Source organism: Phyllobates terribilis, unplaced genomic scaffold (assembly GCF_046119375.1).
Source record: "Phyllobates terribilis strain yellow unplaced genomic scaffold, ASM4611937v1 Scaffold_2__4_contigs__length_985480577, whole genome shotgun sequence".
Lineage (NCBI taxonomy): Eukaryota > Metazoa > Chordata > Amphibia > Anura > Dendrobatidae > Phyllobates > Phyllobates terribilis.
This window is the reverse complement of record NW_027362762.1, coordinates 820,287,769-820,314,221: the sequence shown is the minus strand read 5'-3', so window position 1 is coordinate 820,314,221 and position 26,453 is coordinate 820,287,769. Positions and strand designations below refer to the sequence as shown.

General features: G+C 40.7%; 1 protein-coding gene across 1 annotated transcript in view; it reads left to right on the top strand.

Annotated features, from left to right (window-relative positions):
* The window catches only part of DPH1 (diphthamide biosynthesis 1), a 393,607-nt gene that overhangs the window by 234,013 nt on the left and 133,141 nt on the right, over nucleotides 1–26,453 (top strand). The window contains exon 5 of the mRNA XM_073667680.1: nucleotides 18,579–18,733. Coding sequence (XP_073523781.1) covers nucleotides 18,579–18,733 — 155 coding nt within the window. The remainder of the gene's footprint in view (nucleotides 1–18,578; nucleotides 18,734–26,453) is intronic.

Sequence of the window (26,453 nt, the reverse complement as noted above, 5' to 3'; positions counted from 1 at the left end):
GATGTATTAAACAATATACTATGATGTGTGCTTGGGACACATTCTCCGCTAGATCTTATTTCTAGTGTAGCCTCTTTGTGTGTGCTGTATGATTGGGCTTTTATTAACCCTTTTCATTATTCTAGTAGTGTCGCCTCCTTGTCATCCTCACATAGTGCGTGCCTTTCTTACCCTCTACACACACTGTTTTTATTTTGGCCTTTGCCCTTGCAGTGCCTGTAAGGGTAACATTGGGCAGTTCTCCCAGGCTGGCTCTACATGATGTCTTTTTAAGGAGCCGAGCGGTAGCTAGGCCTGTGGAAGCCTTTACTCTGGAGTTCCTGTGTTCCGTGTTCTGTTGCCATGGAAACTGTCAGTATGTCCCAGATGTGGCGAACTTTGAAGTCCGAACATGATGGAATCTGCCCAAAAATAACCAAAATAAAACACTGGTCTGGAGTGGAAGTAAATCTGATTCTGTTGGAGGAGACGTGCAGCGTTTGTCACGTCCTATGCTTTGTGTATATTTTATAAATGAGGGATGTCTGTATCACTTCACAACCCTGATCTGTTCACTTACCGATTCTAAGCATTGAACTGTTTTACTAATTTGAAAGCGGAAGATCTGTTCTGTATGTTCCTGGATTATCACAGCTTTTCTGAAGTAATAAAGAAAATTTGTGCTTTAAGCGCTGCATTAATAGAGCTAAACACTGCATTAATAAAGTGAGAGACATAGATTGATATATACATGGATCAATATAGAGACAGATAAAGATGTGTAATAGATATTAGCTGCTGATGGCTTATTCTAGCTAAAAGTATAGAATAAAAGATCTAAATAGATGCCCATCGTAGTGCCACAGACTGTGACAGCTGAGCTGGGTAGGTTCCTACGACACCCTACAATCCAGATTATATTACATTCCATATTATAGATCCATTCCCTGACTGACATGCCACAAATTATAGATTTATTATAAACCCATTGCAAAGATAGCGGACATTAGACAAATAAGATACTCATGATAAACACAATTACAAAATGATAATCCTTTTATTATACAAAAAATAAAACCATATATAAAAAAATGAGACAAATGCGGAAAGAGGCATTATCTCCAGAAGGAAGCAGACATTTAAATCACGGCTATTGTAGATGTCACAATAGGTACAATAAGTGGAAGTATTAAATGCCAGCAGAATTGTTTGTACAAGCCCGATCAAAGTGAAATAAAATGATGCTTAATTCAGAAAGTTCTAGAACGTTAGTAATAACACCATGATAGCTCATATGCACGCCATTGTTAATAAAGCTCCATGATAATATAGTGAGGTTGTGACTCTCAAGGAAAAAATGGAGAGAGATGTCACAGAAGATGTCTCAAAAAAGTGCAAAAGAGCAGGACCAAAAAATACCCAAAGTGTGTTTGCCTCCTCAGGGATGACGCTCGCTTCAACACTCGTTTTATTGAGACTTTGTCAGAGACTTCCCCTAGCAAAATCTTGGTGAAACGCACGTTTGGATTGGTGTCATCCCAGAGGAGGCAAATGCGCTGTGGGTACTTTTTTTTTCTTTTTGTCCTGATCTTTTGCACTTTCTTGATGCGTCTTTTGTGACACCTCTCCCCATTTTTACCTTGGGAGTCACAACCTCACTTTGTTATTATGGAACTTTATTAACAATGACGTGCTTATGAGCTGTTATTTTATTACTTACTTTTTAGCACTTGCTGAATTACATATTTTATTACACTTTATTTGATTGGGCTTGTACATATATGTATCTAATAGCATTTAATAGGGGTCCTTTCACCAAATTTTTAATGTCGAGCTGGACACACTATGTAATAGTGGCTGCAGAACGAAATACATTTTTTTTCCTTTGTGGAGATATTAGCAATCAAAGTATTTGGCACCTAATGAGTTAACTTTAGTTAAGTCTCAAGTGGGTGTTTTCACTGGAGGCGTGCACTTCTCCCCCCTGTATGAGTTGCTATCCCTAGAAGTGTGCACTTCTCCCCCCTGTATGAGTTGCTATCACTAGAGATGTGCACTTCTCCCCCTGTATGAGTTGCTATCACTGGAGGCATGCACTCCCCCCCCCTGTATGAGTTGCTATCACTGGAGGCATGCACTTCTCCCCCTGTATGACTTGCTATCACTGGAGGCATGCACTTCTCCCCCTGTATGAGTTGCTATCACTGGAGGCATGCACTTCTCCCCCTGTATGAGTTGCTATCACTGGAGGCATGCACTTCTCCCCCTGTATGAGTTGCTATCACTGGAGGCATGCACTTCTCCCCCTGTATGAGTTGCTATCACTGGAGGCATGCACTTCTCCCCCTGTATGAGTTGCTATCACTGGAGGCGTGCACTTCTTCTCCCTATATGAGTTGCTATCTCCCTAGAAGTGTGCACTTCTCCCCCCTGTATGAGTTGCTATCACTAGAGATGTGCACTTCTCCTCCTGTATGAGTTATCACTTCGGGCGTGCACTTCTTCCCTCTGTATGAGTTAAGCTGTGTGCCCACGATGTGTTTTTTAAATGTTTCCGCATCGGCAGAAACACTTAAAAAACGCATGGTAGAAGGCCTGCCATGTTCCCCAATGATAATCCGCATGTGCTGTGCACATGCTGTGGAAATTTCCGCTGCTGGTTATCATTGCGGAAAAAAACGCAGCACTACCAATTATTTTGCAGAAGCGCTGCGTTTTCGCCGCCATTGACTTGCATTGAATATGTAGATGCGCATTCCATGCATTTCAATGTGCGGATGGTACCCGGGTCTGGAGAAGAGGAGACTCTCCTCCGGACCCGGGTACCATAGTACCTATAAAAAAAAAAGAATAAAATAAAAAATAAATATTATATTTACCTTCTGATGGCACGCAGTGTGCTTGTCCTCCCTTGCCGGCAGCTCGCAGTGGACTGAAGGACCTGCGCTGACATCATAGTCATGTGACGGCAGGTCCTTCAGTGTACCGCGAGCTGCCGGCAGCCAGGACGGAGTGAAGCAAGACTCCGGGGGCCATCGGAATGTAAGTCTAGATTTATTTTTTACCATTCTTTAAGGTCTTACTATATAAATCTATGCCATTTGCATGGATTTATAAAGTGTGACCAAGTTGACAAGCACTTTCCAAGTGATGCTAAAATCATTTGGAAAGCGCTTGTCAACCCGCATGCAGAAATGCAAGTGAAGAACGCTTCACATCCGCTTGTCCCTGGCAGGAAAAACACATGTATAATCCGCATGTACAATCCGCATGTACAATCCGCATGCGTTTTTTCTGCCAGGGAAATGCAGAAACGCTCAGAAAAAAATCCTGAGCATTTCTGCATGGTGGGCACATAGCCTATTATCACTGCAAGCATGAACTTCTTCTCCCTGTATGAGTTGCTATCTGATAACACCCACTTGGACTTATCAAAAGTTAACTGATTAGGTGCCAAACACTTTGATTGCGAATACCTCTGCAACGGAGAGGCAAAATAAAAAAAAAAACACCAATACATTTTATTCCACTCTACAGCCACTGTTACATCGTGTGACCAGTTCTCAACATGAAAAATTTGGTAAAAAGTCCTTTTCCGTTGAATCATTTACAATTGCCATGGTTTTATATGTCTGCTTCTTTTTGACTATTGTCTTTTTCCACCATTGTTTCACTTTTTTTATGTTTTGTTCTTTGTACATTTAATGAAGGTCTATAATTGTGTAACGTTTATTATGTGTATGTGATTTGCCTAACACCTGCAGCCTTTGCATTGGATTTGCACCATTTCAGGGCTATTTGCGGCAGACAGTGATATTTCAAACAAGGCTATTTTTTACCTACCAGTTTTTTAGCTACTTATCTGTCACCCCTCACCTCACCCCTTCCCCCGCTATTTAATTTTAGATTTACAGCAGCAGCACTGTTGCTGGCTGCTGACCCCTAAAATAATGTGTTGGAACCATAAAATACAACTCCCAAAGGGGCTCACTCACATTTTTATGTTGTATGCAATACTTTAAATAGGTTGCAAGAACTGGTGACCATTACCCTTTATCAGTTAGTAAAGTTAATGCGTACAAACACAAAACAGTAAGTGAGATCAACTTAGTAATTATTGCAGCGCTTTCAAACCCCCAGCATAATGTGATCCTGTGATTATGACCGTTTTACTATTGATTTTTCATTCTGATCATAAGATCCGTCTTCCAGCTGCGTAATTGTTAGAGGAGCACATCATGAATTACAGACTCTTCCAAAAATAATCATTTTGCTTAGGGCTTGTGACACATCTGCATTTGAGGAAGAATTGCTTTAGTATTAGCTGTTTCCTTTACTTAAAAGCATCAGATCTGCTATTAGGTTCATCAAGGACATTGCTGACAACCACTAAAAATCTTTGTCATGTTTTGTACATGGGTGAGTGTAGCTTAAATTAAAGGGATATTCCTGTGTTATTACATTGCTTTAGTTAGAAAGCATAAACATAAGCAAGTTTACAATTGACTTGCTTATTCTATCTCTTGCCGCAAGAGCTGTCATCTTAAAGGGAATCTGTCAGCAGGTTTTTGCTATGTAATCGGAGCATGAGGTATTGGCTGAGACACTGATTTCAGGGATGTGTCACTTATTAGGCTGTGTGCTGTTGTTTCTATACAATGTGTGATTTACCAGCAGGAGATTATCACTACCCAGACTAGATCTTGTGTGCTTGTTAGACCAATGACGCCCCCAGAACTGATTATCAGTTTACTGTCACTATACAGTGTTCACAGAAAGCTGTGGTGTGGGTTGGGTCATATTTATGAGTTTTGCTACATACTACATCTAAGAACTCTGTGTCACAACTGCTGCACCCAGTAAACTAAGTGATACATTGTTGGAATCAGTGTCACTTTTCCTACATTATGCTGCTGTCTGATAAGGTAGCAAAAACCTGATGACAGATTTCCTTTAAATAGAGTAGAGTTACTTCCTGGGAACTTGGCCACCAAAGCCTGGACGAGTGTTAGGCTGTGTTCCCACGATGCGTTTTTTAAGTGTTTCCGCAGCGGCAAAAACGCTGCAGAAACGCTTAAAAAACGCATGGTAGAAGGCCTGCCATGTTCCCCAATGATAATCCGCATGTGCTGTGCACATGCTGCAGAAATTTCCGCTGCAGATTATCATTGCGGAAAAAAGCGCAGCACTACCAATTATTTTGCGGAAGCACTGCGTTTTCGCCGCCATTGACTTGCATTAGAACGCGCCAATTCCGCAAGACTGCATCTGTACTTGCGTAATTGGCGCATTCTAATGTGCGGATGGTACCCGAGTGTGGAGAAGAGGAGAGGAAAGTCTCATCCACACCCAGATACCATTAAAAAAGCTGTAAAAAAAGAATAAAATAAAAAATAAATATATATTTACCTTCTGGCGGCCCGCGCTGCGCTCCTCCTTGCTTCCCGGCACTTCGCGATGGAATGAAGGACCTGCGCTGATTTCAGAGTCATGTGACGGGTCACGCGACGCTGACGTCAGCAGGTCCTTCAGTTACCGCTGCCGGCAAGGGAGAACGGAGTGAAGCAGGACACCGGGGGCCATCGGAGGGTAAGTATATATTTATTTTTTTATTTTTTGACATTCTCTCGGGTCACACTATATAAATCCATGCTGTTTGCATGGATTTATATAGTGTGACCAAGTTGTCAAGCACTTTTCCAAGTGATGCTAAAATCGCTCGGAAAGCGCTTGTCAACCCGCGTGCGGAAATGCAAGTGAAGAACGCTTCATTTCCGCATGTCCCTGGCAGGAAAAACGCATGTACAATCCACATGTACAATCCGCATGTACAATCCGCATGAGTTTTTTTCTGCCAGGGAGATGCAGAAACGCTCAGGAAAAATCCAGAGCATTTCTGCATCGTGGGCACATAGCCTTACAGTATATTCCAGGAGAGGAGTTGGCTCCTAACATTCAGTCACCCCTCTCCAGCCCACTGATTACTATGCAGCAGTTAGCTGCTCCCCACCCCCTCCCTCTCAATCTTGAGCTCTTATCAGTCCTAGATAATCACAATCCCTCTGCACCAGCATCATAAGCTTCCAGAGCAGTTCTCATTAATCACTGCTCTCACTTTCCCAGCCCTATGCTTGACACTTATCTCTATATAAATATAATGATAACAGTGTAGACTCCAGAGCAATAACAAACCATTAATATGAAAAAGAATGAAGTTACTCACCTGAACTATCACTTGAGGAGCACATTCCACCAAGCAACCATGAAGTAAGGAGACTGCAGAAGTATGAGCTGTTCAAGAGACAACTTGAGAATACCCCTTTTAGAACGTCCTTTTAGTTTTTTTATTTGCTTTTGCGCAATTATCCAATGCCAATTTTAATATATATACAGTACAGACCAAAAGTTTGGACACACCTTCTCATTTAAAGATTTTTCTGTATTTTCATGACTATGAAAGTTGTACATTCACACTGAAGGCATCAAAACTATGAATTAACACATGTGGAATTATATACTTAACAAAAAAGTGTGAAACAACTGAAAATATGTCTTATATTCTAGGTTCTTCAAAGTAGCCACCTTTTGCTTTGATGACTGCTTTGCACACTCTTGGCATTCTCTTGATGAGCTTCAAGAGGTAGTCACCGGAAATGATTTTCACTTCACAGGTGTGCCCTGTCAGGTTTAATAAGTGGGATTTCTTGCCTTATAAATGGGGTTGGGACCATCAGTTGTGTTGTGCAGAAGTCTGGTGGATACACAGCTGATAGTCCTACTGAATAGACTGTTAGAATTTGTATTATGGCAAGAAAAAAGCAGCTAAGTAAAGAAAAACGAGTGGCCATCATTACTTTAAGAAATGAAGGTCAGTCAGTCTGAAAAATTGGGAAAACTTTGAAAGTGTCTCCAAGTGCAGTTGCAAAAACCATCAAGCGCTACAAAGAAACTGGCTCACATGAGGACCGCCACAGGAAAGGACAACCAAGAGTCACCTCTGCTTCTGAGGATAAGTTTATCCGAGTCACCAGCCTCAGAAATCGCAGGTTAACAGCAGCCCAGATTAGAGACCAGGTCAATGCCACACAGAGTTCTAGCAGCAGAAACATCTCTACAACAACTGTTAAGAGGAGACTTTGTGCAGCAGGCCTTCATGGTAAAATAGCTGCTAGGAAACCACTGCTAAGGACAGGCAACTAGCAGAAGAGACTTGTTTGGGCTAAAGAACACAAGGAATGGACATTAGACCAGTGGAAATCTGTGCTTTGGTCTGATGAGTCCAAATTTGAGATCTTTGGTTCCAACCACCGTGTCTTTGTGCGACGCAGAAAAGGTGAACGGATAGACTCTACATGCCTGGTTCCCACCGTGAAGCATGGAGGAGGAGGTGTGATGGTGTGGGGGTGCTTTGCTGGTGACACTGTTGGGGATTTATTCAAAATTGAAGGCATACTGAACAAGCATGGCTACCAAAGCATCTTGCAGCGGCATGCTATTCCATCCGGTTTGCGTTTAGTCGGACCATCATTTATTTTTCATCAGGACAATGAGCCCAAACACACCTCCAGGCTGTGTAAGGGCTATTTGACCAAGAAGGAGAGTGATGGGGTGCTACGCCAGATGACCTGGCCTCCACAGTCACCAGACCTGAACCCAATCGAGATGGTTTGGGGTGAAGGCAAAAGGGCCAACAAGTGCTAAGCATCTCTGGGAACTCCTTCAAGATTGTTGGAAGACCATTTCCGTTGACTACCTTGTGAAGCTCATCAAGGGAATGCCAAGAGTGTGCAAAGCAGTCATCAAAGCAAAAGGTGGCTACTTTGAAGAACCTAGAATATAAGACATATTTTCAGTTCTTTCACACTTTTTTGTTAAGTATATAATTCCACATGTGGTAATTCATAGTTTTGATGCCTTCAGTGTGAATGTACAATTTTCATAGTCATGAAAATACAGAAAAATCTTTAAATGAGAAGGTGTGTCCAAACTTTTGGTCTGTACTGTATAATTAGTGATACAACATCTGATGTTCTGAATTACGTCAGTGTAACATTGTAGATAAGTCCATATCTGTTGTGATTTAGCAAAAATTATAAAAATTAAGAGGAAATTAAAGAGATTATCCAGTGAAAACATGTTATCATCTATCCACAGGAGAGGTGATGTCTTGCTGAATGGTAGGTGTCCGACTGCTGGGACCTGCACCAATAGACAGGAGGGGTCATTTTTATCCCCATAAAAAATGAAGCAGCAGGTCAGATGCTCAACCACTGATCCATTCATTCTTCATGGGGCTGCTGGAAAAAGCCCAACGCAGCACTCGACAGCCAGATAGGGAATAAATGGACCTGCAGTCAAGCAGTTGTTCTCCCGCTCCATTCTAATGGGGGATAAAAGGTTCTTCCAATTGGTGTGGGGCCCAGCAGTCGAATCCCCACGATCAGCAGGTAGATATTTAATCAATATGTAGATGGGTGATTGTTTTCACTGGACAACTCCTTTAATAATTCTGTTTCCTGGAAATGATGAAGGTATGAGCACTGATACATACTTGGTAAATATTTTTGCCAGAAAACTTTCTATATTCAAATGCTGATGAGGTGCTTGGTGCACCCTTTGCACCCACGACTCCCTTCTTTGAACTGTTCGGCCACTCTAAGGGTTCGCCGAGCACCTCAGTAGTATTTGAATAAAGAATGTTTTTGGCAGATGCAGCTACGGATTTGAACACTAAAAGTATTATTTTGATTACAGCCATGTCCCTTACAAGGTCCAATGCTTGGTTTGAACTATCATTTTGTACTGGCAGACTCCCTTTTATTTCAAGGGACAATTAGATGTTTTCCATATCTTCTTCAGTCCCAAAAGACACAAATGAGAGAGCTGTGCCCTTTTTATATATGCGATTGTGGTTTTATACATGAAAAACAAACAAACAGCTAAGCATCATTGGAGCTCGTCAGGACTGAGCTCTCTGGATAACAAGACTGACTTTTCTTGATTACCAACAGTCACAAAAGGAAAATCCACAACATGTATGAAGGAGGCCTAAGGGTAACTGGAAAGATAAGTTTTGGCAATTATAAAACTTTTTTTTTCTTTTTGCCGTGACAACCATATCTTTCGTACATCAATGTGGACCTAAGGAGTCCTTACTACTTATGTCTTACTATGTATTTTATAGGCAACAGTGTATGAAAAATAGTAACTTAGGGGGTATCCAGATTGGAAAACACATTTTCATACACCATATTAAAGAATAGGTTATAAGAGGCATATTCATTGTTCAGGATTTTTATTTCTTCTCTCACTCTGGAGGACCTGTCCTATCCTGCATTACAAAGACCATCTATTGGTTTCAATAGGTACAGTGTAATGCATATTTTTTTCCTGTGGAGGCGCTGCAGAACAAAATGTGAACACTTACTGCCAAAGTTCACCACAAATAACAGCTGATCACTGGGGTCGCCGTGTATTCAGATTATTTTTAAGGCTCTGTTTTAATAAGATAGGATTGATCAAAGTGGTGAACTAATTTAAATGGGTTGTCCACTACTATGATATTGATGACCTGTCCTTAGAATAGGTCATCAGTATTCGATTGGTGGGAGTCACACACAGCAATCCCACCGATCAGTTATTGCCAAAGCTGATGTGTCAGAGCCAGGCCGATCTAGTATTGATGCTTTATCCTAAGAATAGGTAAAAAAATATCATAGATGTGGAAAACCCCTTAAAAGTATATAGAGTATTTGGAGCGGAAACTGTCTAAATCCTTCTCCAAATCTCAAAACTTCTCAAAAATCTTCTCGAAAAACGCAGGAAAAAGACTCCATGTGGCCATACTCTATTAGGCTATAGCAGCTAGTGTTATTAAAAAATAAAGTAAAAAAATAATAATCAGCACAACAAAGAGGGGCACTGTGGTTTTTTTCAGATCCCAATCCTGATCTAGCAATAAAGTTTTCTTTTTCTCCATCTCCAGATCTTAAACATCTTTTGAGACTTTATAGGGATTTCAAAGGTTTAAATGAAGCCAATTTTAGACTTTATGAGAAGGTTTATGTATTTGGAGGGCAGAATGCAAGTTACATTTTCACCTTTGTGGAATAACTGGAGGCTTTTCTTTATGAAGAATGATCTAATATCCTACTATACACAGTTCAGGAATTATTTGACAGATTATATATAGCTGCTGTGAAAGTAAAGGCTGCTTTACTGCTTATTAGATACATGATACTAATATATTGTTAGGCGTTCCCCCTATTTGGCCCACCATGGAGTGCATTAATCTGACTGCTCTCTTGGTAGGTAATTTATTGTATGTGCCGCACATGCTGAACTATATGCAAAAGTAACAAAGGAAATTGGTCCGAAATACAGAAACTGATAATAGTCATTGATCATTGTTTTGGCTTTGTGAATGGGCTCTAAGTAATTATGAGCAAATCACTGAGATTAATGTGCTCTCAACCTTTACTCGAAACAAAGTTGAAGAATGTTTTTTTTCCTATTATTGTAAAGTATTACCATTTTATAATTTATCTTCAAGAATTTTTCCTCCATTATTAAGGAGAAATTTTCTTCTCCAAAGAACTGTTGATTAACAACACTTAAAATGGCAGGTGCATGCTGGAGCGCTGTTTCTAAGCTGTCAAAGGCGGCAGCTACTGGAGGATATTAAGATGCAAGCAATTGAGTGCTATGTATTAAAGGCTTCAGCACTTGCAAATATTCAAAGGAGTAATATAGAGGTAGTCATAGAGATTTGCTATTTACTTCTTTAGAAATTGTCTAATGGTAAAACTAGCTGTAGATGTCTTTTTCTAGAACACTAAAAGACCTTGATATACTCTTTGGTGTCCTTTAAAAGTTATGGGTACTTTTCACAAGGAAATAATTTTGACATATGGAAAGTGTCATCAGAAATAGACTTATTGTTTAAATTAGGTCTTTATATTAAATATGTTTTTTTTAATATGTGATATTTTAAATTTTCTATATTATTATTAGAAAAAAATAAAATCCTACAATTTTCACAATGGACACTCAGCCCTATGCTAGACTTATACTTCCTGTAGGTATAATGAGTAGGACAGGTGAATAATACCTGCTCACCCTTACAAATGCATAGCCAGGTGACAAATCTGTTTTAATAAAGGACATATATATTTAGATATCCTAGCCTTGCTTTCCTTTGGAGTCATTATTTATTTGTAATCACATACCGCTTCTGAGGAAGTAGCAATGAAACGCGCGTCAAGGGGTTTTCTGACTCTGTACTGACTTGGGTAATATACCTTGCGATAGGTGTGTCTCTTTACATGTTCTTTTTTCTTATGTATGGTTACCGGACATGGAACAATGTTGGTAGGATAACAATGGCTACTCTGTAATACAATGCAATCCGCACTATGCATTTTATTGTATTTTCACTAGGTAAGCTTTCACTTTTCTCTGCTACATTATGCATTTGCACTAAAAAAGTATAGGTAGAATACCTTTTTCTATTATATAACTTTGTTGTTTCTGCTTGCCTGATGAAAGAGATAATGGTTGTCCTGTTTATATAATATTATTTGCACTATGCACTTATATGTTGCTCTTTTTCTTATTGCAGTATGCATCCATATTGAAGAGTATACACAGTATACTTATCCATATTTTTTTTTCTTATTATGTAGTTTGTTTTTTATGCCTGCCCAATATACATATGTCGTCCATAAATACATCACAGTTATCTCTGTTGTTCACCTAATTGTCATAGGCATGTATCCTCATTGATGGGAACTGTGGCTATATTCTAGATGTAGATATGAATTGGTTTTGCACTAAGCCATTTTAAAAGAAAAGGTTTCTTTGATACTGTTATACTTCCCTCAGGCATCATAGTATGAATACATAGTAACACCATTTGATACAGATGCCAATAGGTGATTTATAAATATTTTATTTCTTGGGCTACGTAAAGAGACACATTATTGTCAGTTTTCTATTTTTTGTCTGCCATTTTGACATCATCCTCATTTTTATGTTTTTATGTAATTCAAGTGTTCAATAAAGATTTTCTTAATGTGAAGTTCTTACTGTATATGGTCCTTTTTTCTCTTTCGGTACTTTTTATATGCATGGACCCCTGTACTACTACTTGGGGTCTCTTTGGCGTACCATTTGTAATCACAGTTGGATGATAGTAACTGTTGGATCAATCATATTCTGACATCACGAATAAGCTCCAAAAATGATCTATTTCAAGTATGGAAAATGAAGTTGGTGCTTGAGCAGAGTTACTAGATTAGGTTGCATACCGTCAAAATGACATTTTTATATTCTCTGCTGTGAGCAGATGTATGCGAGCCTTACTCATGGTGTTCCAGAACAGTTACAGTATAAATCGTTCGGTATTGGTGTCATGAGGAATAATAACATAAAATATAAGTGTGCAATTGTATGCAACAAAGGTTAAAGGGGTTGTCCGGTCTTGGTCTACAAGTTAGGCTACTCGATTAGATGTTTTATTTGCCATATGTGTCTATTCTGTCCTCTCCAAAGGTGCTGATGCGCTAGCACCATGAGAAACTAACCAAGTAACCGCTTACAGTAGTAACATTGGTCTTCAGATATGTTGATAGACACCACTCCTCCATAAATACAGTGCTACACATGATTATAATTACAGCACATTTACAACATGCTGAGGGAATGTACCCTTGGTGTTGTAAAGCATCCAAAAGGGAAACTGGTTTCCAAATATCAACTATATCCAATACACAATGCTTTCTTTAATGTCACTCCAGCAACAATATCACAGCTCCTCCATATACTTAAGAAAATGCCTTTAATTGTTCCACTTCATGTACTAATCGACACCAAGCAGTTCGTGGGTGAGAGTAAAATCAACTCTCTTCTATTGCCTTTTGAACTCCAAATAGTAGGTTGTGATTATGAGCTGCTCGGGAAATCAGACAGCACCAGAATAATTTACCAAGAATCATTTCTCCTTTATTAAGTAAACTTTCCACTGAAAGATGTAGCTCTCCCCCTCCTAGCTTCAATTACTAAAGTCATTCAGTAGCAATTTAGGGCGTGAACAAGGTGTGAAACTTTATCTGTACCTGCAGTTTTAAGTATTTGATCACCAGGAATCAAGAGTCATGAGAAAGAGAATTTATATACAAATACAAAATGTAGTATGTCCTCTCCCATGGGATTCTCTGGGCTATGCTCGGCACCTCCTTGATCCCCAGAATCGCCATCTCTCCATGTTTGATTGATGTGGCTGACATCTCCTAAGTTATCCACACAGTTGTTCCACTCTTACGTCTGCACAGTAGGGAGCAAGAATTGCGCAGTCACAACAGGAATGTTCTTAAGTATTCGAGGAAGCTTATGATCTTATGAAGGAGTTGCAGAAGTGCTATTAAAGAAGTGACTGCAGACTTAAGAATCCTCACATTGCGCGCACTGCGTGCTGTCTGGATTCTCTTACACCGGGAGCTGCAGGCATGTGACAAGTGTATTGAGCGAGGCCGGATACAGTCTAGTCAGAATGTGGCCTGAGGAATGCAAATCGCATTCTTGTGTTCACATGACCATCCGGACCTAGCGCCAGAGAATCCTCACAGTGCGTAGTGGGCGCAATATGAGGATTCATAAGTTTGCAGTCATGTACAGTTGCTGTTATCTTTTCTCACCATTAAACTCGTTCCAAACTCTATTCCTTTGATCCAGTAAGAATGTACCAATTCTTCTCTCAATAGTGACAGTGAAGGTTTTTTTTCAAGAATTCACAGTCACATCCTATTATCACTGAACAATAATATAAATTTAATTGTGCTCCTGATCAATGCAGGTAATCATTTCTTTAAAGGATGTGAACACCTTTGATATGGAAAAAATATTTTCACATATATTAATGGTTAACTTTGCTTAAAAAAGTTGCACTAAGCTTCAGGCTATAGTTTTCATTCTTTCTTTGCTTTTCAGACACCCTGATATGCAGTTTTCATCTTGCTCTAAGTTTCAGACTTTTCTCTCATGTCCCTCCCAATAATTCATGGTGGATATGAGGTCTGCGTGTCTAGGATGCTGCTGCGTTCAATAGCTCTCATGTATCAGCACAGCTGCATTCTTTGAGTGATTTCCCTTCTGCAGCTTCTGAAGACTCCTCTATTTTCCTCCCTATATACAGTACCATTTGAGTGAACTGCCCTCCCTAAAAATTTTAATTCTTTTCCCCCTCCCTGATTTGCAGTGCACCGCCTTCGCCTACTCCCTGCTACTGAGAGAAGGGAGGGGACAAAAATAGTTATCAGAATCAGGAGCAGAGCTCTGATATATTTGTGTCTGATTTAGCAGAGCAGCTAGCTAGGTGAAGGACATTCACATACTCTACAACAGCAAAAGATAGGAACTTTTTAATGAAGCCAATTTAGAAAGTTGTTTATTTTTGTATTTAAGAAGCAAATGAACATAAATAAAAAAAAAACTAATTCAAAGATAGTCCAAAATCAAGACAATGATTTTCATAAAAATATATGACGCAATATATGGTATATAATAATATTTTAGTATACTGAACCAACTGTTTTTCTTCTGTATTTGCAACTGTAAAAACCCTCAAAAGCTCAAAGATTTAATGGGGAAATAGTAGGTTGGGGGAGTGGGCAGAAAAGTCTGTGAAATATCAATTATTTGTTCAGTTTTGTGACAGCTATTATGTCACACCAAACTCTACGTGGTGAAAAAGAAGAAACTTTTTTTTTTCTTTTGCAGTACAAAAAACTGACTTCTGACAGTTCTGTGATCATGGTTAGCACATTCTGTTAAATTCAGGAACAATTTTTTTTTTTTTTACTGAAAAGGCTTAGATAACATCAGTCATACGTTCCCTGTCTATTATCATCACAATGCTTTCCATTCCCGGAATTCCAGCACCTTCTGTTTAATCCCACCAATGACAATGGTGACTACCAATATATTTTCCTGGCAGCAGCTTTATTAAGAGAATTGGGGGAAAAATCTGCTGTATTTTGCTGCTCAAAATATTGTATGGATTTGCAGGCGTTTGTATAACTACATGTAATGAGGCTATTCGATAGATAACTGCTGTGCTGAAAAGGATTGTGCACAATCAATGTGAGCAGAGACTTTCTGCTAAGATTTGGCCATTATTCAATTGTCTTTTTCTGTTTCTGGTTTGGGGCTCTAATAGGCCATTACCATTAAGTAATAGTTTTACCAATTACATTAATACAGCAGATAAGGTAATGCAGACTTGTATAAGCTATGCACTTCAGCACCATATTAACCTGTGGTGAGACTGGAGCTCTCTAAAATATTAGCTGTGTCTTAATATTCTCATATCATGACCTCCTCACCAAGTAGGACCATGAATTGCCCTTGTTTTTCCCTATTTTTTAGCCATCTCTTTTCTTGTTTATTGGGGAAAAAATGTACATAATAAGACATAATATAACCCATTGAGAGATGCTGTGAATGTCAGAAATGATCTTGTTGCAATGTTACCTATCCAGAGGTGGGCTATATTAGCATTTAAAAAAATCATTTGATGTGTTCAAAACCTTAAAAATAGAAAAGGGGTTAGGATCTCAGCAATTTTGACAGAGGTCAAATTGTGCTGGCTAGATGACAGGGTCAAGCATCTACAACACAGCAGGTATTCCTAGGTGTTCTAGATATGCAGTGGGTAGAACCTACCATCTGTGGTCCAAAGAAGGACAACCAGTGAACCAGCTCTTTGATATGTTAGGACCCACAGAAGAGAATTCGAGGTGGTCTGTGTTAAGCGCTTCGCATAGGAACGCAGCAAGACTGGCACCAAACCAGCAAAGGCACAGCCACAGATGCACTTGGCACAAGTTGCCCAGCTAGGCGAGCCCTTGAGGGCCGGGACTACTCTTCACCCAGATCTCAGTAAATGGAAGGGGGACTTTGGCTGAGCCCTTCCCAAGCCCACTGTCGCTGAACAGCTGGCGGCTGGTGCCTAGTCAAGAACCAGGATGAGTACCTCTGCAAGAACCCCGGGAAGTGAAACCAGAAGAGAAAATGAGTAAACCCCAGAAAAGATAGCAAAGCTAATGCTATTCAAACTGTAGAAATTTCATATTTGCATAACCAGACTCTTGTTTTGTTTAATTCAATATTTCTCTTATGTGAGGACTATTTTGCATTTGTAAAATTTGCATGTTGACAGTCAGTGCAAAGTTTCTTTAAACGGAATCTGTCACCAGGTTTTTGCCACCTAATCTGAGAGCAGTATAATGTAGAAACAGAAACCCCAATTCCACTTACTGGGCTACTTAACTGTTGTTTTGATAAAATCACTGCTGTATAACTTTGTATATCCTTGCCCTCCCAAAACTGACTGGCAGATTTTTGCCTATACACAGTGTACACAGTAAGCTGCCTATCAGTGGTGGTGGTGGGGGGTAAAGTGCCCAGGGCGGTAGCCGTGGGCGAACTGCTGCTTCTCCACACCCTCGCACTTTACTAACAAACAGTGTCCCAGTCTATATGTGTTGTGCTGTGAAGTTTGCTTTGCACTCACTTGTAGGCCGGAGACGTCCACTGCATCCACTTCCTTGGTTCCAGGATCAGCCGCAAACATATCAGTGGACACCTGGTTCATTTTAACAACATCATCTTTACTGGACAATTCAGGTACATCAGTTTTTAACATGCAGTATCGGGCACAGCACCCTTCGGTTCCAGTTCCACCAACACAGAACATTTCAAGCCTTTGCTTACATTAAGTTACGACTAACCCTACACTTGGTCCTCTTGTCAGCCCCAAGAATTTCCCGTCTGGCCCCACAGCACTCCTGAGATCTGCTATATCTCCCTCTCGCGGTTCCCCATCCAGCTTCCTCTATATGGAAAGGATTAAGGCACACTCCTCAGTGCCTAATTTGGGCCGTAGTTCACGGACGTTACAGGAAGGTCCGCAGGAAATTTGGTACAATCTCATGCTGCCAGAACAATATGTACTCCTCGTGCCTCCAGCCCACTGCCACTTGAACTTGATCTTGACACGAGCCTCACACTACATACAACTAAACCAGGAAATAGTTCCCCCTTATACTTGACCCCATCCCCTCCCATCTTGGGCTGGTCCCAAACATTTAACTGTCTCTTTACTGTGTCTGCCCCAGCAGTCTGTTGCTGGGCAACCTTAACCTTAGTTAACTACAGTCACTATCTTCTAACAGTATGCACTAAGCATATTACACTTACAATGCCTATCACTGTCTAATCTGCTCTTTGTCCTAAGCTATATCCTATACTCTCCCTACAAATGAGCTGGGTACCAGAGTTACTTTAGGCATTACCTTTGCAGTACCCAGACAGCAGCATCAGTACTTATCACATTATACATTAATTACATTACATTCTATACATTTTACATTTCACATGTCACCATAAAATGCATGACAGTATTCACGCTACATAATTATTGTCTTCAGGGGCAGGACCACGACAGTAAGTTACACCCTTACAAGGGCGGGGTTATACAGAGCTCCACATTCAGACAATTGATAGGTCTGAACTAGATAAAACAGGGATTTCATCAAACATACAGCAAGGAACCCAGTAAGGAGCACATCCCTGGAATCAGGATCTGACTCTACATCATGCTGCTCTCAGGTGGGGTAGAAAAATCTGTTGACTGATTTCCTTTAAAGGGGTGGTCCAAAACTAATGTTGGTTTTAATCTTAAATGTCTTATTTAGTGTAATAGTCTAATCACTTTTCTAACACACTTTAATTAAAAAGTCCCTACTGTTCCCTATCTATTCTAAATGCTTTAGTTTTTTTACTTCCTTCTTGATGACGTTTCGTTTGAGAATCTCCAGTGCATGCTGGAATACTCAAATGAGATGACATTTGGGGGCCAGGGCTGTGGTTACTGCCACAGCTGCTTTTCCCACCCTGAAACGAAGCATCATCAGTGACATCTATTTCAGGGGCTGAGATAGTCCCTACTCTATTGAGCATGTCTGTTGTCAGTTCCAATGGATGCTTAATATGTGCTCACCGTGCAATATTTTTTTTTGATATGCCCAGTCACAGTGTACTCCGTTGCTGACCTTAATGAGAAGTGATGAGCCAGCAAGAGAGCGCACTGTCAAGGCGCATTGAAAGGGAGAGCAGAGAGCTGCTCAGCCCACGAAACCGACATGACAGTGAGCGAGGGAGCGCACTGTCACTGCACAGTGAGCAGAAAGCTCATATTGAGCATGCGTTGAAATTGACGACAGGTGCATGCTTAATAGAGCAGGCTGTAGCCAGCCCCAGCTCCCTGATGATGTTCTGTTTGAGTATCCCAGAATACACTAGTGATTCTCAAACGAAACGGTATCAAAACGGAAGTAAAAAATGCATAAATAAAGCAGTGGGATAGCATAGAGAGGGAATGGTTGGGACTTTTTAATTTAAGTATATTAGAAAAGCAAGTAGATTATTTCATTAAGTAGACATTTAGGATTAAACTGAACTTTAGTATGAGACCACCCCATTAAGGATTATTAAGTAAAGAGTGTGTTCCAACATCTAACACTTGACTTTTCATCCTACAGTTCCCATTGATGCCACTCATGGAATGCGAATGCTGTATGTGTTTGTCGACATAAAAATTGATATTTCACACTTTGTGGACACGATTAGATACAATTTTGCACATGGCACATCCCTGGCCTTCGTCAGCACTATCCAATTTGTATCAGCACTTCAGGTAAATATCATCAAATATATTGTTCCTTATTGGTGAAATCCAAAAAATAAAATTAAAAACATCATCTAAATGCAGCGAAGCTCCAGTTCCTTACAGCCCTTCTTCCAAAGCAGTGGGCAATAATTTAGCTTTTGTATAAGAATTCATACATTTCCATTTGGTAAGATAGCACGGGAATTGTCAAATAACAAAATGGTGCAAAGGCCTCCTAATCTAATAACATTAAAGGAGTGATCAATCGCAACAACCCCATTTTATATTGAAACTGAGATGTTTATCAGTGGTTGTAGTCAGGGAAATTGCAACCAGCAAAATTCATAGTAGTTAATAAATTCCATAGATGGGCCGGAGTCGCCATACAAGAACTGCTTTTTGTTGGCTGCTCTCCACTCTGGCTAATATAGGGCACAGGGCTCCGAGAGTTGGACCTCCCTCCATATATGATGTCCTTATGAATCAACAGAATACATTGAAAGAGGTGGTAACACAGTGGATATTATGGTAGTAAAAGGAATATGATATAAAATAGTCATTTTGTGTTTAAAGACTATGTCTCCTGAGGCTACATTTTATATGAAAAATCAACCCTTTATAAACAATTGACAAAATGGGACTATTAATGGAAACTGTCAGTAGGATCAATCTACCTCTCTCTAAGCCATACATGTTAAACTTTTATTTGGCTCTCGACACCAAAACCACCACCCCTATGTGGGGCCATTATTCTGTATAGGGGACTATATGGGGCCCATTATACTGTATGGAGGACTATGCGTTTTTTTATTTTGGCCCTCTGTGTATTTGCGTTTGATATCCCTGCTCTAAGCCATCTATGTAGGCATGCAGGTCATAGAAATTTGAATAAAATTATATTTTATTCTAGAGAAATCTGTTTTCTTAATATGTAAATGAGCTATTTCGATCTGTGTGCCGGATACAGATCTTCCTGTGAATCTGTCTTCAGAGATTATTTTAAATTAACGGGACTGTTGCCAGTATGAGACATGTACTGACTGACGGTCTACTCTCCTAATCTCACTGCAGAACCTGTCCCATCCCAAAACGCTATTAACCTGCAGATATGGGGTTAATTTGCAGGTTAATAGTGTTCTAAAGCTGCCCGGCCGCTACACTGAAATCTCACGTTTTCAATCATGGAGGCGCGGACTGAGCAGTTTCAGTCAAAGCTCATTACGTAGTGACCGACGGCTGTTACCATGCCCTGACAATGACCGACATCCGACTTGGCACTGATGTTCTATGGAGACGGCTGTCAGTCAATGCGAGGGCGTGGTTACAGCTGCAGCTCACTATGTACTGAGTGGTGACTAAAGCCGCGCCTCTGACTGAAAGCCTGAGGCTGCTGGGAGGAATAAAGTTCATTTCCTTCCGTAAGCCAGGCTTCCAGTGCAGCGGCCGGGCAGCTTTGGAACTCTATTAACCTGTATATTACCCGTATATCTGAAGGTTAATTGCGTTTTGGGATGCGACCGGATCCTTTAAGAGCAGTTGATGGAAATGACACTTCACTTGTGCTACATGTAGAGTAGAGAGAGGTCTTCAATATATGTACGTTCATATGTGAGTAACAGTAGAACTAGGGTTACAGATATATGGCTGATTACTGTAGTCTTTGTAGTGCTTTAAATCTAAAGTGTATTTTTATAAGTGCTTTTATTCAGACTGATACCAGAAATCCAAGGTGACTTCTAATACAGTTCATTACATTATCACATACATTTTCCTGATCAACACTGAAATAATGACATCAGAACTCAACTGGTGATGCGAGTGGAGGTCACCATGTCCACAGATACTGAATTAATATCACTTGTGAGCGATTTGTGGTAAAAGGTTTCCTTTATTGAAGGTTTTAACAATAACTGTAGGTGGTTTATAATTTTCATGTCAGGAGGGAAGGCCATTTCATTTACATATAACTATGATCACCATGATAGTTGTGTTAACTATACATGATGTTACAATTATTCCTTAGCCTAAATGCATGAAAAGTTGCAATTTGCTCAAGAAGTACATTAATCGCTATTCATCCGACATTTACATTTATAATATACAGTGGTGGCCAAAAGTATTGGCACCCCTGCAATTCTGTCAGATAATACTCAGTTTCTTCCTGAAAATGATTGCAATCACAAATTCTTTGGTATTATTATCTTCATTTAATTTGTCTTCAATGAAAAAACACAAAAAGAATTGTCCTAAAGCCAAATTGGATATAATTCCACACCAAACCTAAAAAAGGGGGTGGACAAAAGTATTGGCACTGTTTGAAAAATCATGTGATGCTTCTCTAATTCGTGTAATTAACAGCACCTGTAACTTACCTGTGGCACCTAACAGGTGTTGGCAATAACTAAATCACACTTGCAGCCAGTTAACATGGATTAAAGTTGACTCAACCTCTGTCCTGTGTCCTTGTGTGTACCACATTGAGCATGGAGAAAAGAAAGAAGACCAAAGAACTGTCTGAGGACTTGAGAAACCAAATTGTGAGGAAGCATGAGCAATCTCAAGGCTACAAGTCCATCTCCAAAGACCTGAATGTTCCTGTGTCTTCCGTGCGCAATGTCATCAAGAAGTTTAAAGCTCATGGCACTGTGGCTAACCTCCCTAGATGTGGACGGAAAAGAAAAATTGACGAGAGATTTCAAGGCAAGATTGTGCGGATGGTGGATAAAGAACCTCGACTAACATCCAAACAAGTTCAAGCTGCCCTGCAGTCCGAGGGTACAACAGTGTCAACCCGTACTATCCGTCTGCGTCTGAATGAAAAGGGACTGTATGGTAGGATATCCAGGAAGACCCCACTTCTTACCCCGAGACATAAAAAAGCCAGGCTGGAGTTTGCCAAAACTTACCTGATAAAGCCTAAAACGTTTTGGAAGAATGTTCTCTGGTCAGATGAGACAAAAGTAGAGCATTTTGGGAAAAAGCATCAACATAGAGTGTACAGGAAAAAAAAGAGGCATTCAAAGAAAAGAACACGGTCCCTACAGTCAAACATGGCGGATGTTCCCTGATGTTTTGGGGTTGCTTCGCTGCCTCTGGCACTGGACTGCTTGACCGTGTGCATGGCATTATGAAGTCTGAAGACTACCAACAAATTTTGCAGCATAATGTAGGGCCCAGTGTGAGAAAGCTGGGTCTCCCTCAGAGGTCATGGGTCTTCCAGCAGGACAATGACCCAAAACACACTTCCAAAAGCACTATAAAATGGTTTGAGAGAAAGCACTGGAGACTTCTAAGGTGGCCAGCAATGAGTCCAGACCTGAATCCCATAGAACACCTGTGGAGAGATCTCAAAATGGCAGTTTGGAGAAGGCACCCTTCAAATATCAGGGACCTGGAGCAGTTTGCCAAAGGAGAATGGTCTAAAATTCCAGCAGAGCATTGTAAGAAACTCATTGATGGTTAACGGAAGCGATTGTTCGCAGTTATTTTGGCTAAAGGTTGTGCAACCAAGTATTAGGCTGAGGGTGCCAATACTTTTGTCTGGCCCATTTTTGGAGTTTTGTGTGAAATGATCAATGATTTGATTTTTGCTTCATTCTCTTTTGTGTTTTTTCCTTGCAAGCAAATTAAATGAAGATAATAATACCAAAGAATTTGTGATTGCAATCATTTTCAGGAAGAAACTGAGTATTATCTGACAGAATTGCAAGGGTGCCAATACTTTTGGCCACCACTGTATACCACATGTCGCTTACAAATACATATGCTTTTGATACCCAGACTATCTAGAGGAAAATACTGGAGCTAGATATTAACCAGGGTAGAAGAACAGGCCAGGAAGCTTGCTACAAAATAACAAACATACAGACATCTACTGTGAGGAATTTCCATTGTTAATCACAAATACTTTCCAACACTTTATCAAAATAAGTCCCTTGCAATGTCAATGAGGCAGAGATACTGATGCAGTTCATGTAACGCAGCTGGAATTCGCAATCTTCTGTTACTGAGTTTATTTTTAGGCAAGAACGGACAGAGATGCTTATAATGTTTCTGAAGCCTGTGCATATGCCTATGTTGCGAAACATCCAAGTCTTGTGTTTACGGCCAAGTCTTCTCCAAAATCAAAATGTACAGTACAGTCCAAAAGTTTGGACACACCGTCTCATTTAAAGATTTTTCTGTATTTTCATGACTATGAAAATTGTACATTCACACTGAAGGCATCAAAACTATGAATTAACACATGTGGAATTATATACTTAACAAAAAAGTGTGAAACAACTGAAAATATGTCTTATATTCTAGGTTCTTCAAAGTAGCCACCTTTTCCTTTGATGACTGCTTTGCACACTCTTGGCATTCTCTTGATGAGCTTCAAGAGGTAGTCACCGGAAATGGTTTTCACTTCACAGGTGTGCCCTGTCAGGTTTAATAAGTGGGATTTCTTGCCTTATAAATGGGGTTGGGACCATCAGTTGTGTTGCGCAGAAGTCAGGTGGATACACAGCTGATAGTCCTACTGAATAGACTGTTAGAATTTGTATTATGGCAAGAAAAAAGCAGCTAAGTAAAGAAAAACGAGTGGCCATCATTAGTTTAAGAAATGAAGGTCAGTCAGTGCGAAAAATTGGGAAAACTTTGAAAGTGTCCCCAATTGCAGTTGCAAAAACCATCAAGCGCTACAAAGAAACTGGCTCACATGAGGACCGCCCCAGGAAAGGAAGACCAAGAGTCACCTCTGCTTCTGAGGATAAGTTTATCTGAGTCACCGGCCTCAGAAATCGCAGGTTAACAGCAGCTCAGATTAGAGACCAGGTCAATGCCACACAGAGTTCTAGCATCAGACACATCTCTTCAACAACTGTTAAGAGGAGACTTTGTGCAGCAGGCCTTCATGGTAAAATAGCTGCTAGGAAACCACTGCTAAGGACAGGCAACAAGCAGAAGAGACTTGTTTGGGCTAAAGAACACAAGGAATGGACATTAGACCAGTGGAAATCTGTGCTTTGGTCTGATGAGTCCAAATTTGAGATCTTTGGTTCCAACCACCATGTCTTTGTGCGACGCAGAAAAGGTGAACGGATGGACTCTACATGCCTGGTTCCCACCGTAAAGCATGGAGGAGGTGTGATGGTGTGGGGTGCTTTGCTGGTGACACTGTTGGGGATTTATTCAAAATTGAAGGCATACTGAACCAGCATGGCTACCACAGCATCTTGCAGCGGCATGCTATTCCATCCGGTTTGCGTTTAGTTGGACCATCATTTATTTTTCAACTGGACAATGACCCCAAACACACCTCCAGGCTGTGTAAGGGCTATTTGACCAAGAGAGAGAGTGATGGGGTGCTACGCCAGATGACCTGGCCTCCACAGTCACCAGACCTGAACCCAATCGAGATGGTTTGGGGTGAACTGGGCCGCAGAGTGAAGGCAAAAGTGCCAACAAGTGCTAAGCATCTCTGGGAACTCCTTCAAGATTGTTGGAAGACCATTTCCGGTGACTACCTCTTGAAGCTCATCAAGAGAATGCCAAGAGTGTGCAAAGCAGTCATCAAAGCAAAAGGTGGCTACTTTGAAGAACCTAGAATATAAGACATATTTTCAGTTGTTTCACACTTTTTTGTTAAGTATATAATTCCACATGTGTTAATTCATAGTTTTGATGCCTTCAGTGTGAATGTACAATTTTCATAGTTATGAAAATACAGAAAAATCTTTAAATGAGAAGGTGTGTCCAAACTTTTGGTCTGTACTGTATATTAATTATAATACCACGTTTGTAATTTATCTTATAGATTGTGATAAGTATAATATGTGATATGCACCGTGTACATCAGGCCCTCGCAAAAGTCATTTGTCTGTCTGATATTGCTCGTATACCTGTGTTTCTTCTGGTTCTGATACTTGACAGGTTCTCTGACTACGTTCCTGTTTTATCTGTTGACTCACGTTATCGGCTTCAGCCTTCACTTTCCAACTGAGCTGGGATCTGAGAGGGGTCATTGGACATGACTCTTCCTTTTTGTACATCACAGTATTTACCACATCGTCTTATCACACTGTCCTTTTCTTTCACCGCGAGTGCAAGTCCCAAATGCTCTTGAGTTAAAAAATGTTTTCAGCAAATAGTTCAGATGTCTTCTTCACAGGGCTTCAGTGGGAGTTAGTGGTCCAGATGCATATTAAGTTGTTAGCAACACTTCAAGCTTTCTCCCAAATCCAAATAATCACCAAATCCATTGTTTTATACCAAAGGTACCAGCCAGTGTCCACTCCTTCCTCTTTGAAAACATCTGGCTTTTTATTGCTGCATTTAAAGTTTAGTTGGACTTGAGCGAAAATTAAAAGCGTTCTTGACAACTGCGCATGCATCTGGATTATTTGTCAGCCTGTGTAGTGTCACAGTGAAGAAAACATTATTATTTGTTATTATAGAGCTATTAATTCCATGGTGCTTTACATGTTTAGAAGGGGTATACATAGCTAACAGCAAGTACAATAATTTGAACAAAAATGAGTCAGCGATTGGTACAGGAGGGGCGAGGACCCTGCCCGCGAGGGCTCACAGTCTACAAGGGATGGGTGAGGATACAGTAGGTGAGGGTAGAGCTATGGTGGCGCAGTGGTTACTGCAGGAAGTACGCTTCTCGGAAGAGGTAGGTCTCTAGGTTCCTTTTGAAGGTTTCCACGGTAGGTGAGAGTCTGATATGTGGGGGTACAGAGTTCCAGAGTAGGGGGATGCACAGGAGAAATCTTGTATGCAATTGTAGGAAGAGGAGATAAGAGGGGAGTAGAGAAGGAGATCTTATGAGGATCGGAGGTTTCGTGCAGGTAAATACCGGGAGACTAGGTCACAGATGTATGGAGGAGACAGGTTGTGGATGGCTTTATATGCCATGCGTTTGACATGGCAGAAAACCGTGTCTTGTATCTACTGGGAATTTTATATGCGGCGAAACAATACACGAACCGTGTGAGGAGTTGAGAATGACTCTTTTGTTACATGAATTTTATCAATGGATGGGTTGTGACACTCCAGGATATTTTTTTCTGCGGATTTTTGTTGTTTGAGTAACTAAGGAGGCCATTTGTTTTTTATGTCACTTGATATCCTTGATATCTAAACTTTTAAAGGGAACCACTCACCTGGTTTGCCCCACTTGAGATACGGCCACCACCTTTCAGCCCTGATATACAGAATTTTAATACCCTGTATATATACCCCTGATCCAGCCTGCAACAAAAGAAAAACACCTTTTATTATACTCACCTGTGGGGCGGTTGGGTCTCATGGCGTCACTGGTCTTGGTCCGTCACCTCCTCTCTTCTTTTGATGCCGTCCTCCTTCTGTACTTTGTTTGGATGACACGTCCCTACTTCATCCACACAGGGTCCCTGGTATCGCGCTCCTGTGCAGGCGTAGTTCTCTGCCCTGTTGAGGGCAGAGCAAAGTACTGCAGTGCGCAAGCGCTGGGAAAGGTCAAAAAGCCCCATCTCATGTGCACCGTAGTACTTTACTCTGCCCTAGTCAGGGCAGAGAAGTTCACTTGCGCAGGAGGAGCGATGCCGGGGAACACTGTGTGGATGACGTAGAGATGTGTGATCCACACAAAGCAAGAAGGAGGACTGCATCGAAACAAGGGAGGAGCAGGACCAGCGGCGCCCCTCAGACCCGGCTGCCAGGTGAGTATAATAAAAGGTGTTTATCTTTTGTTGAAGGCTGAATCGTGGGCTTATATACA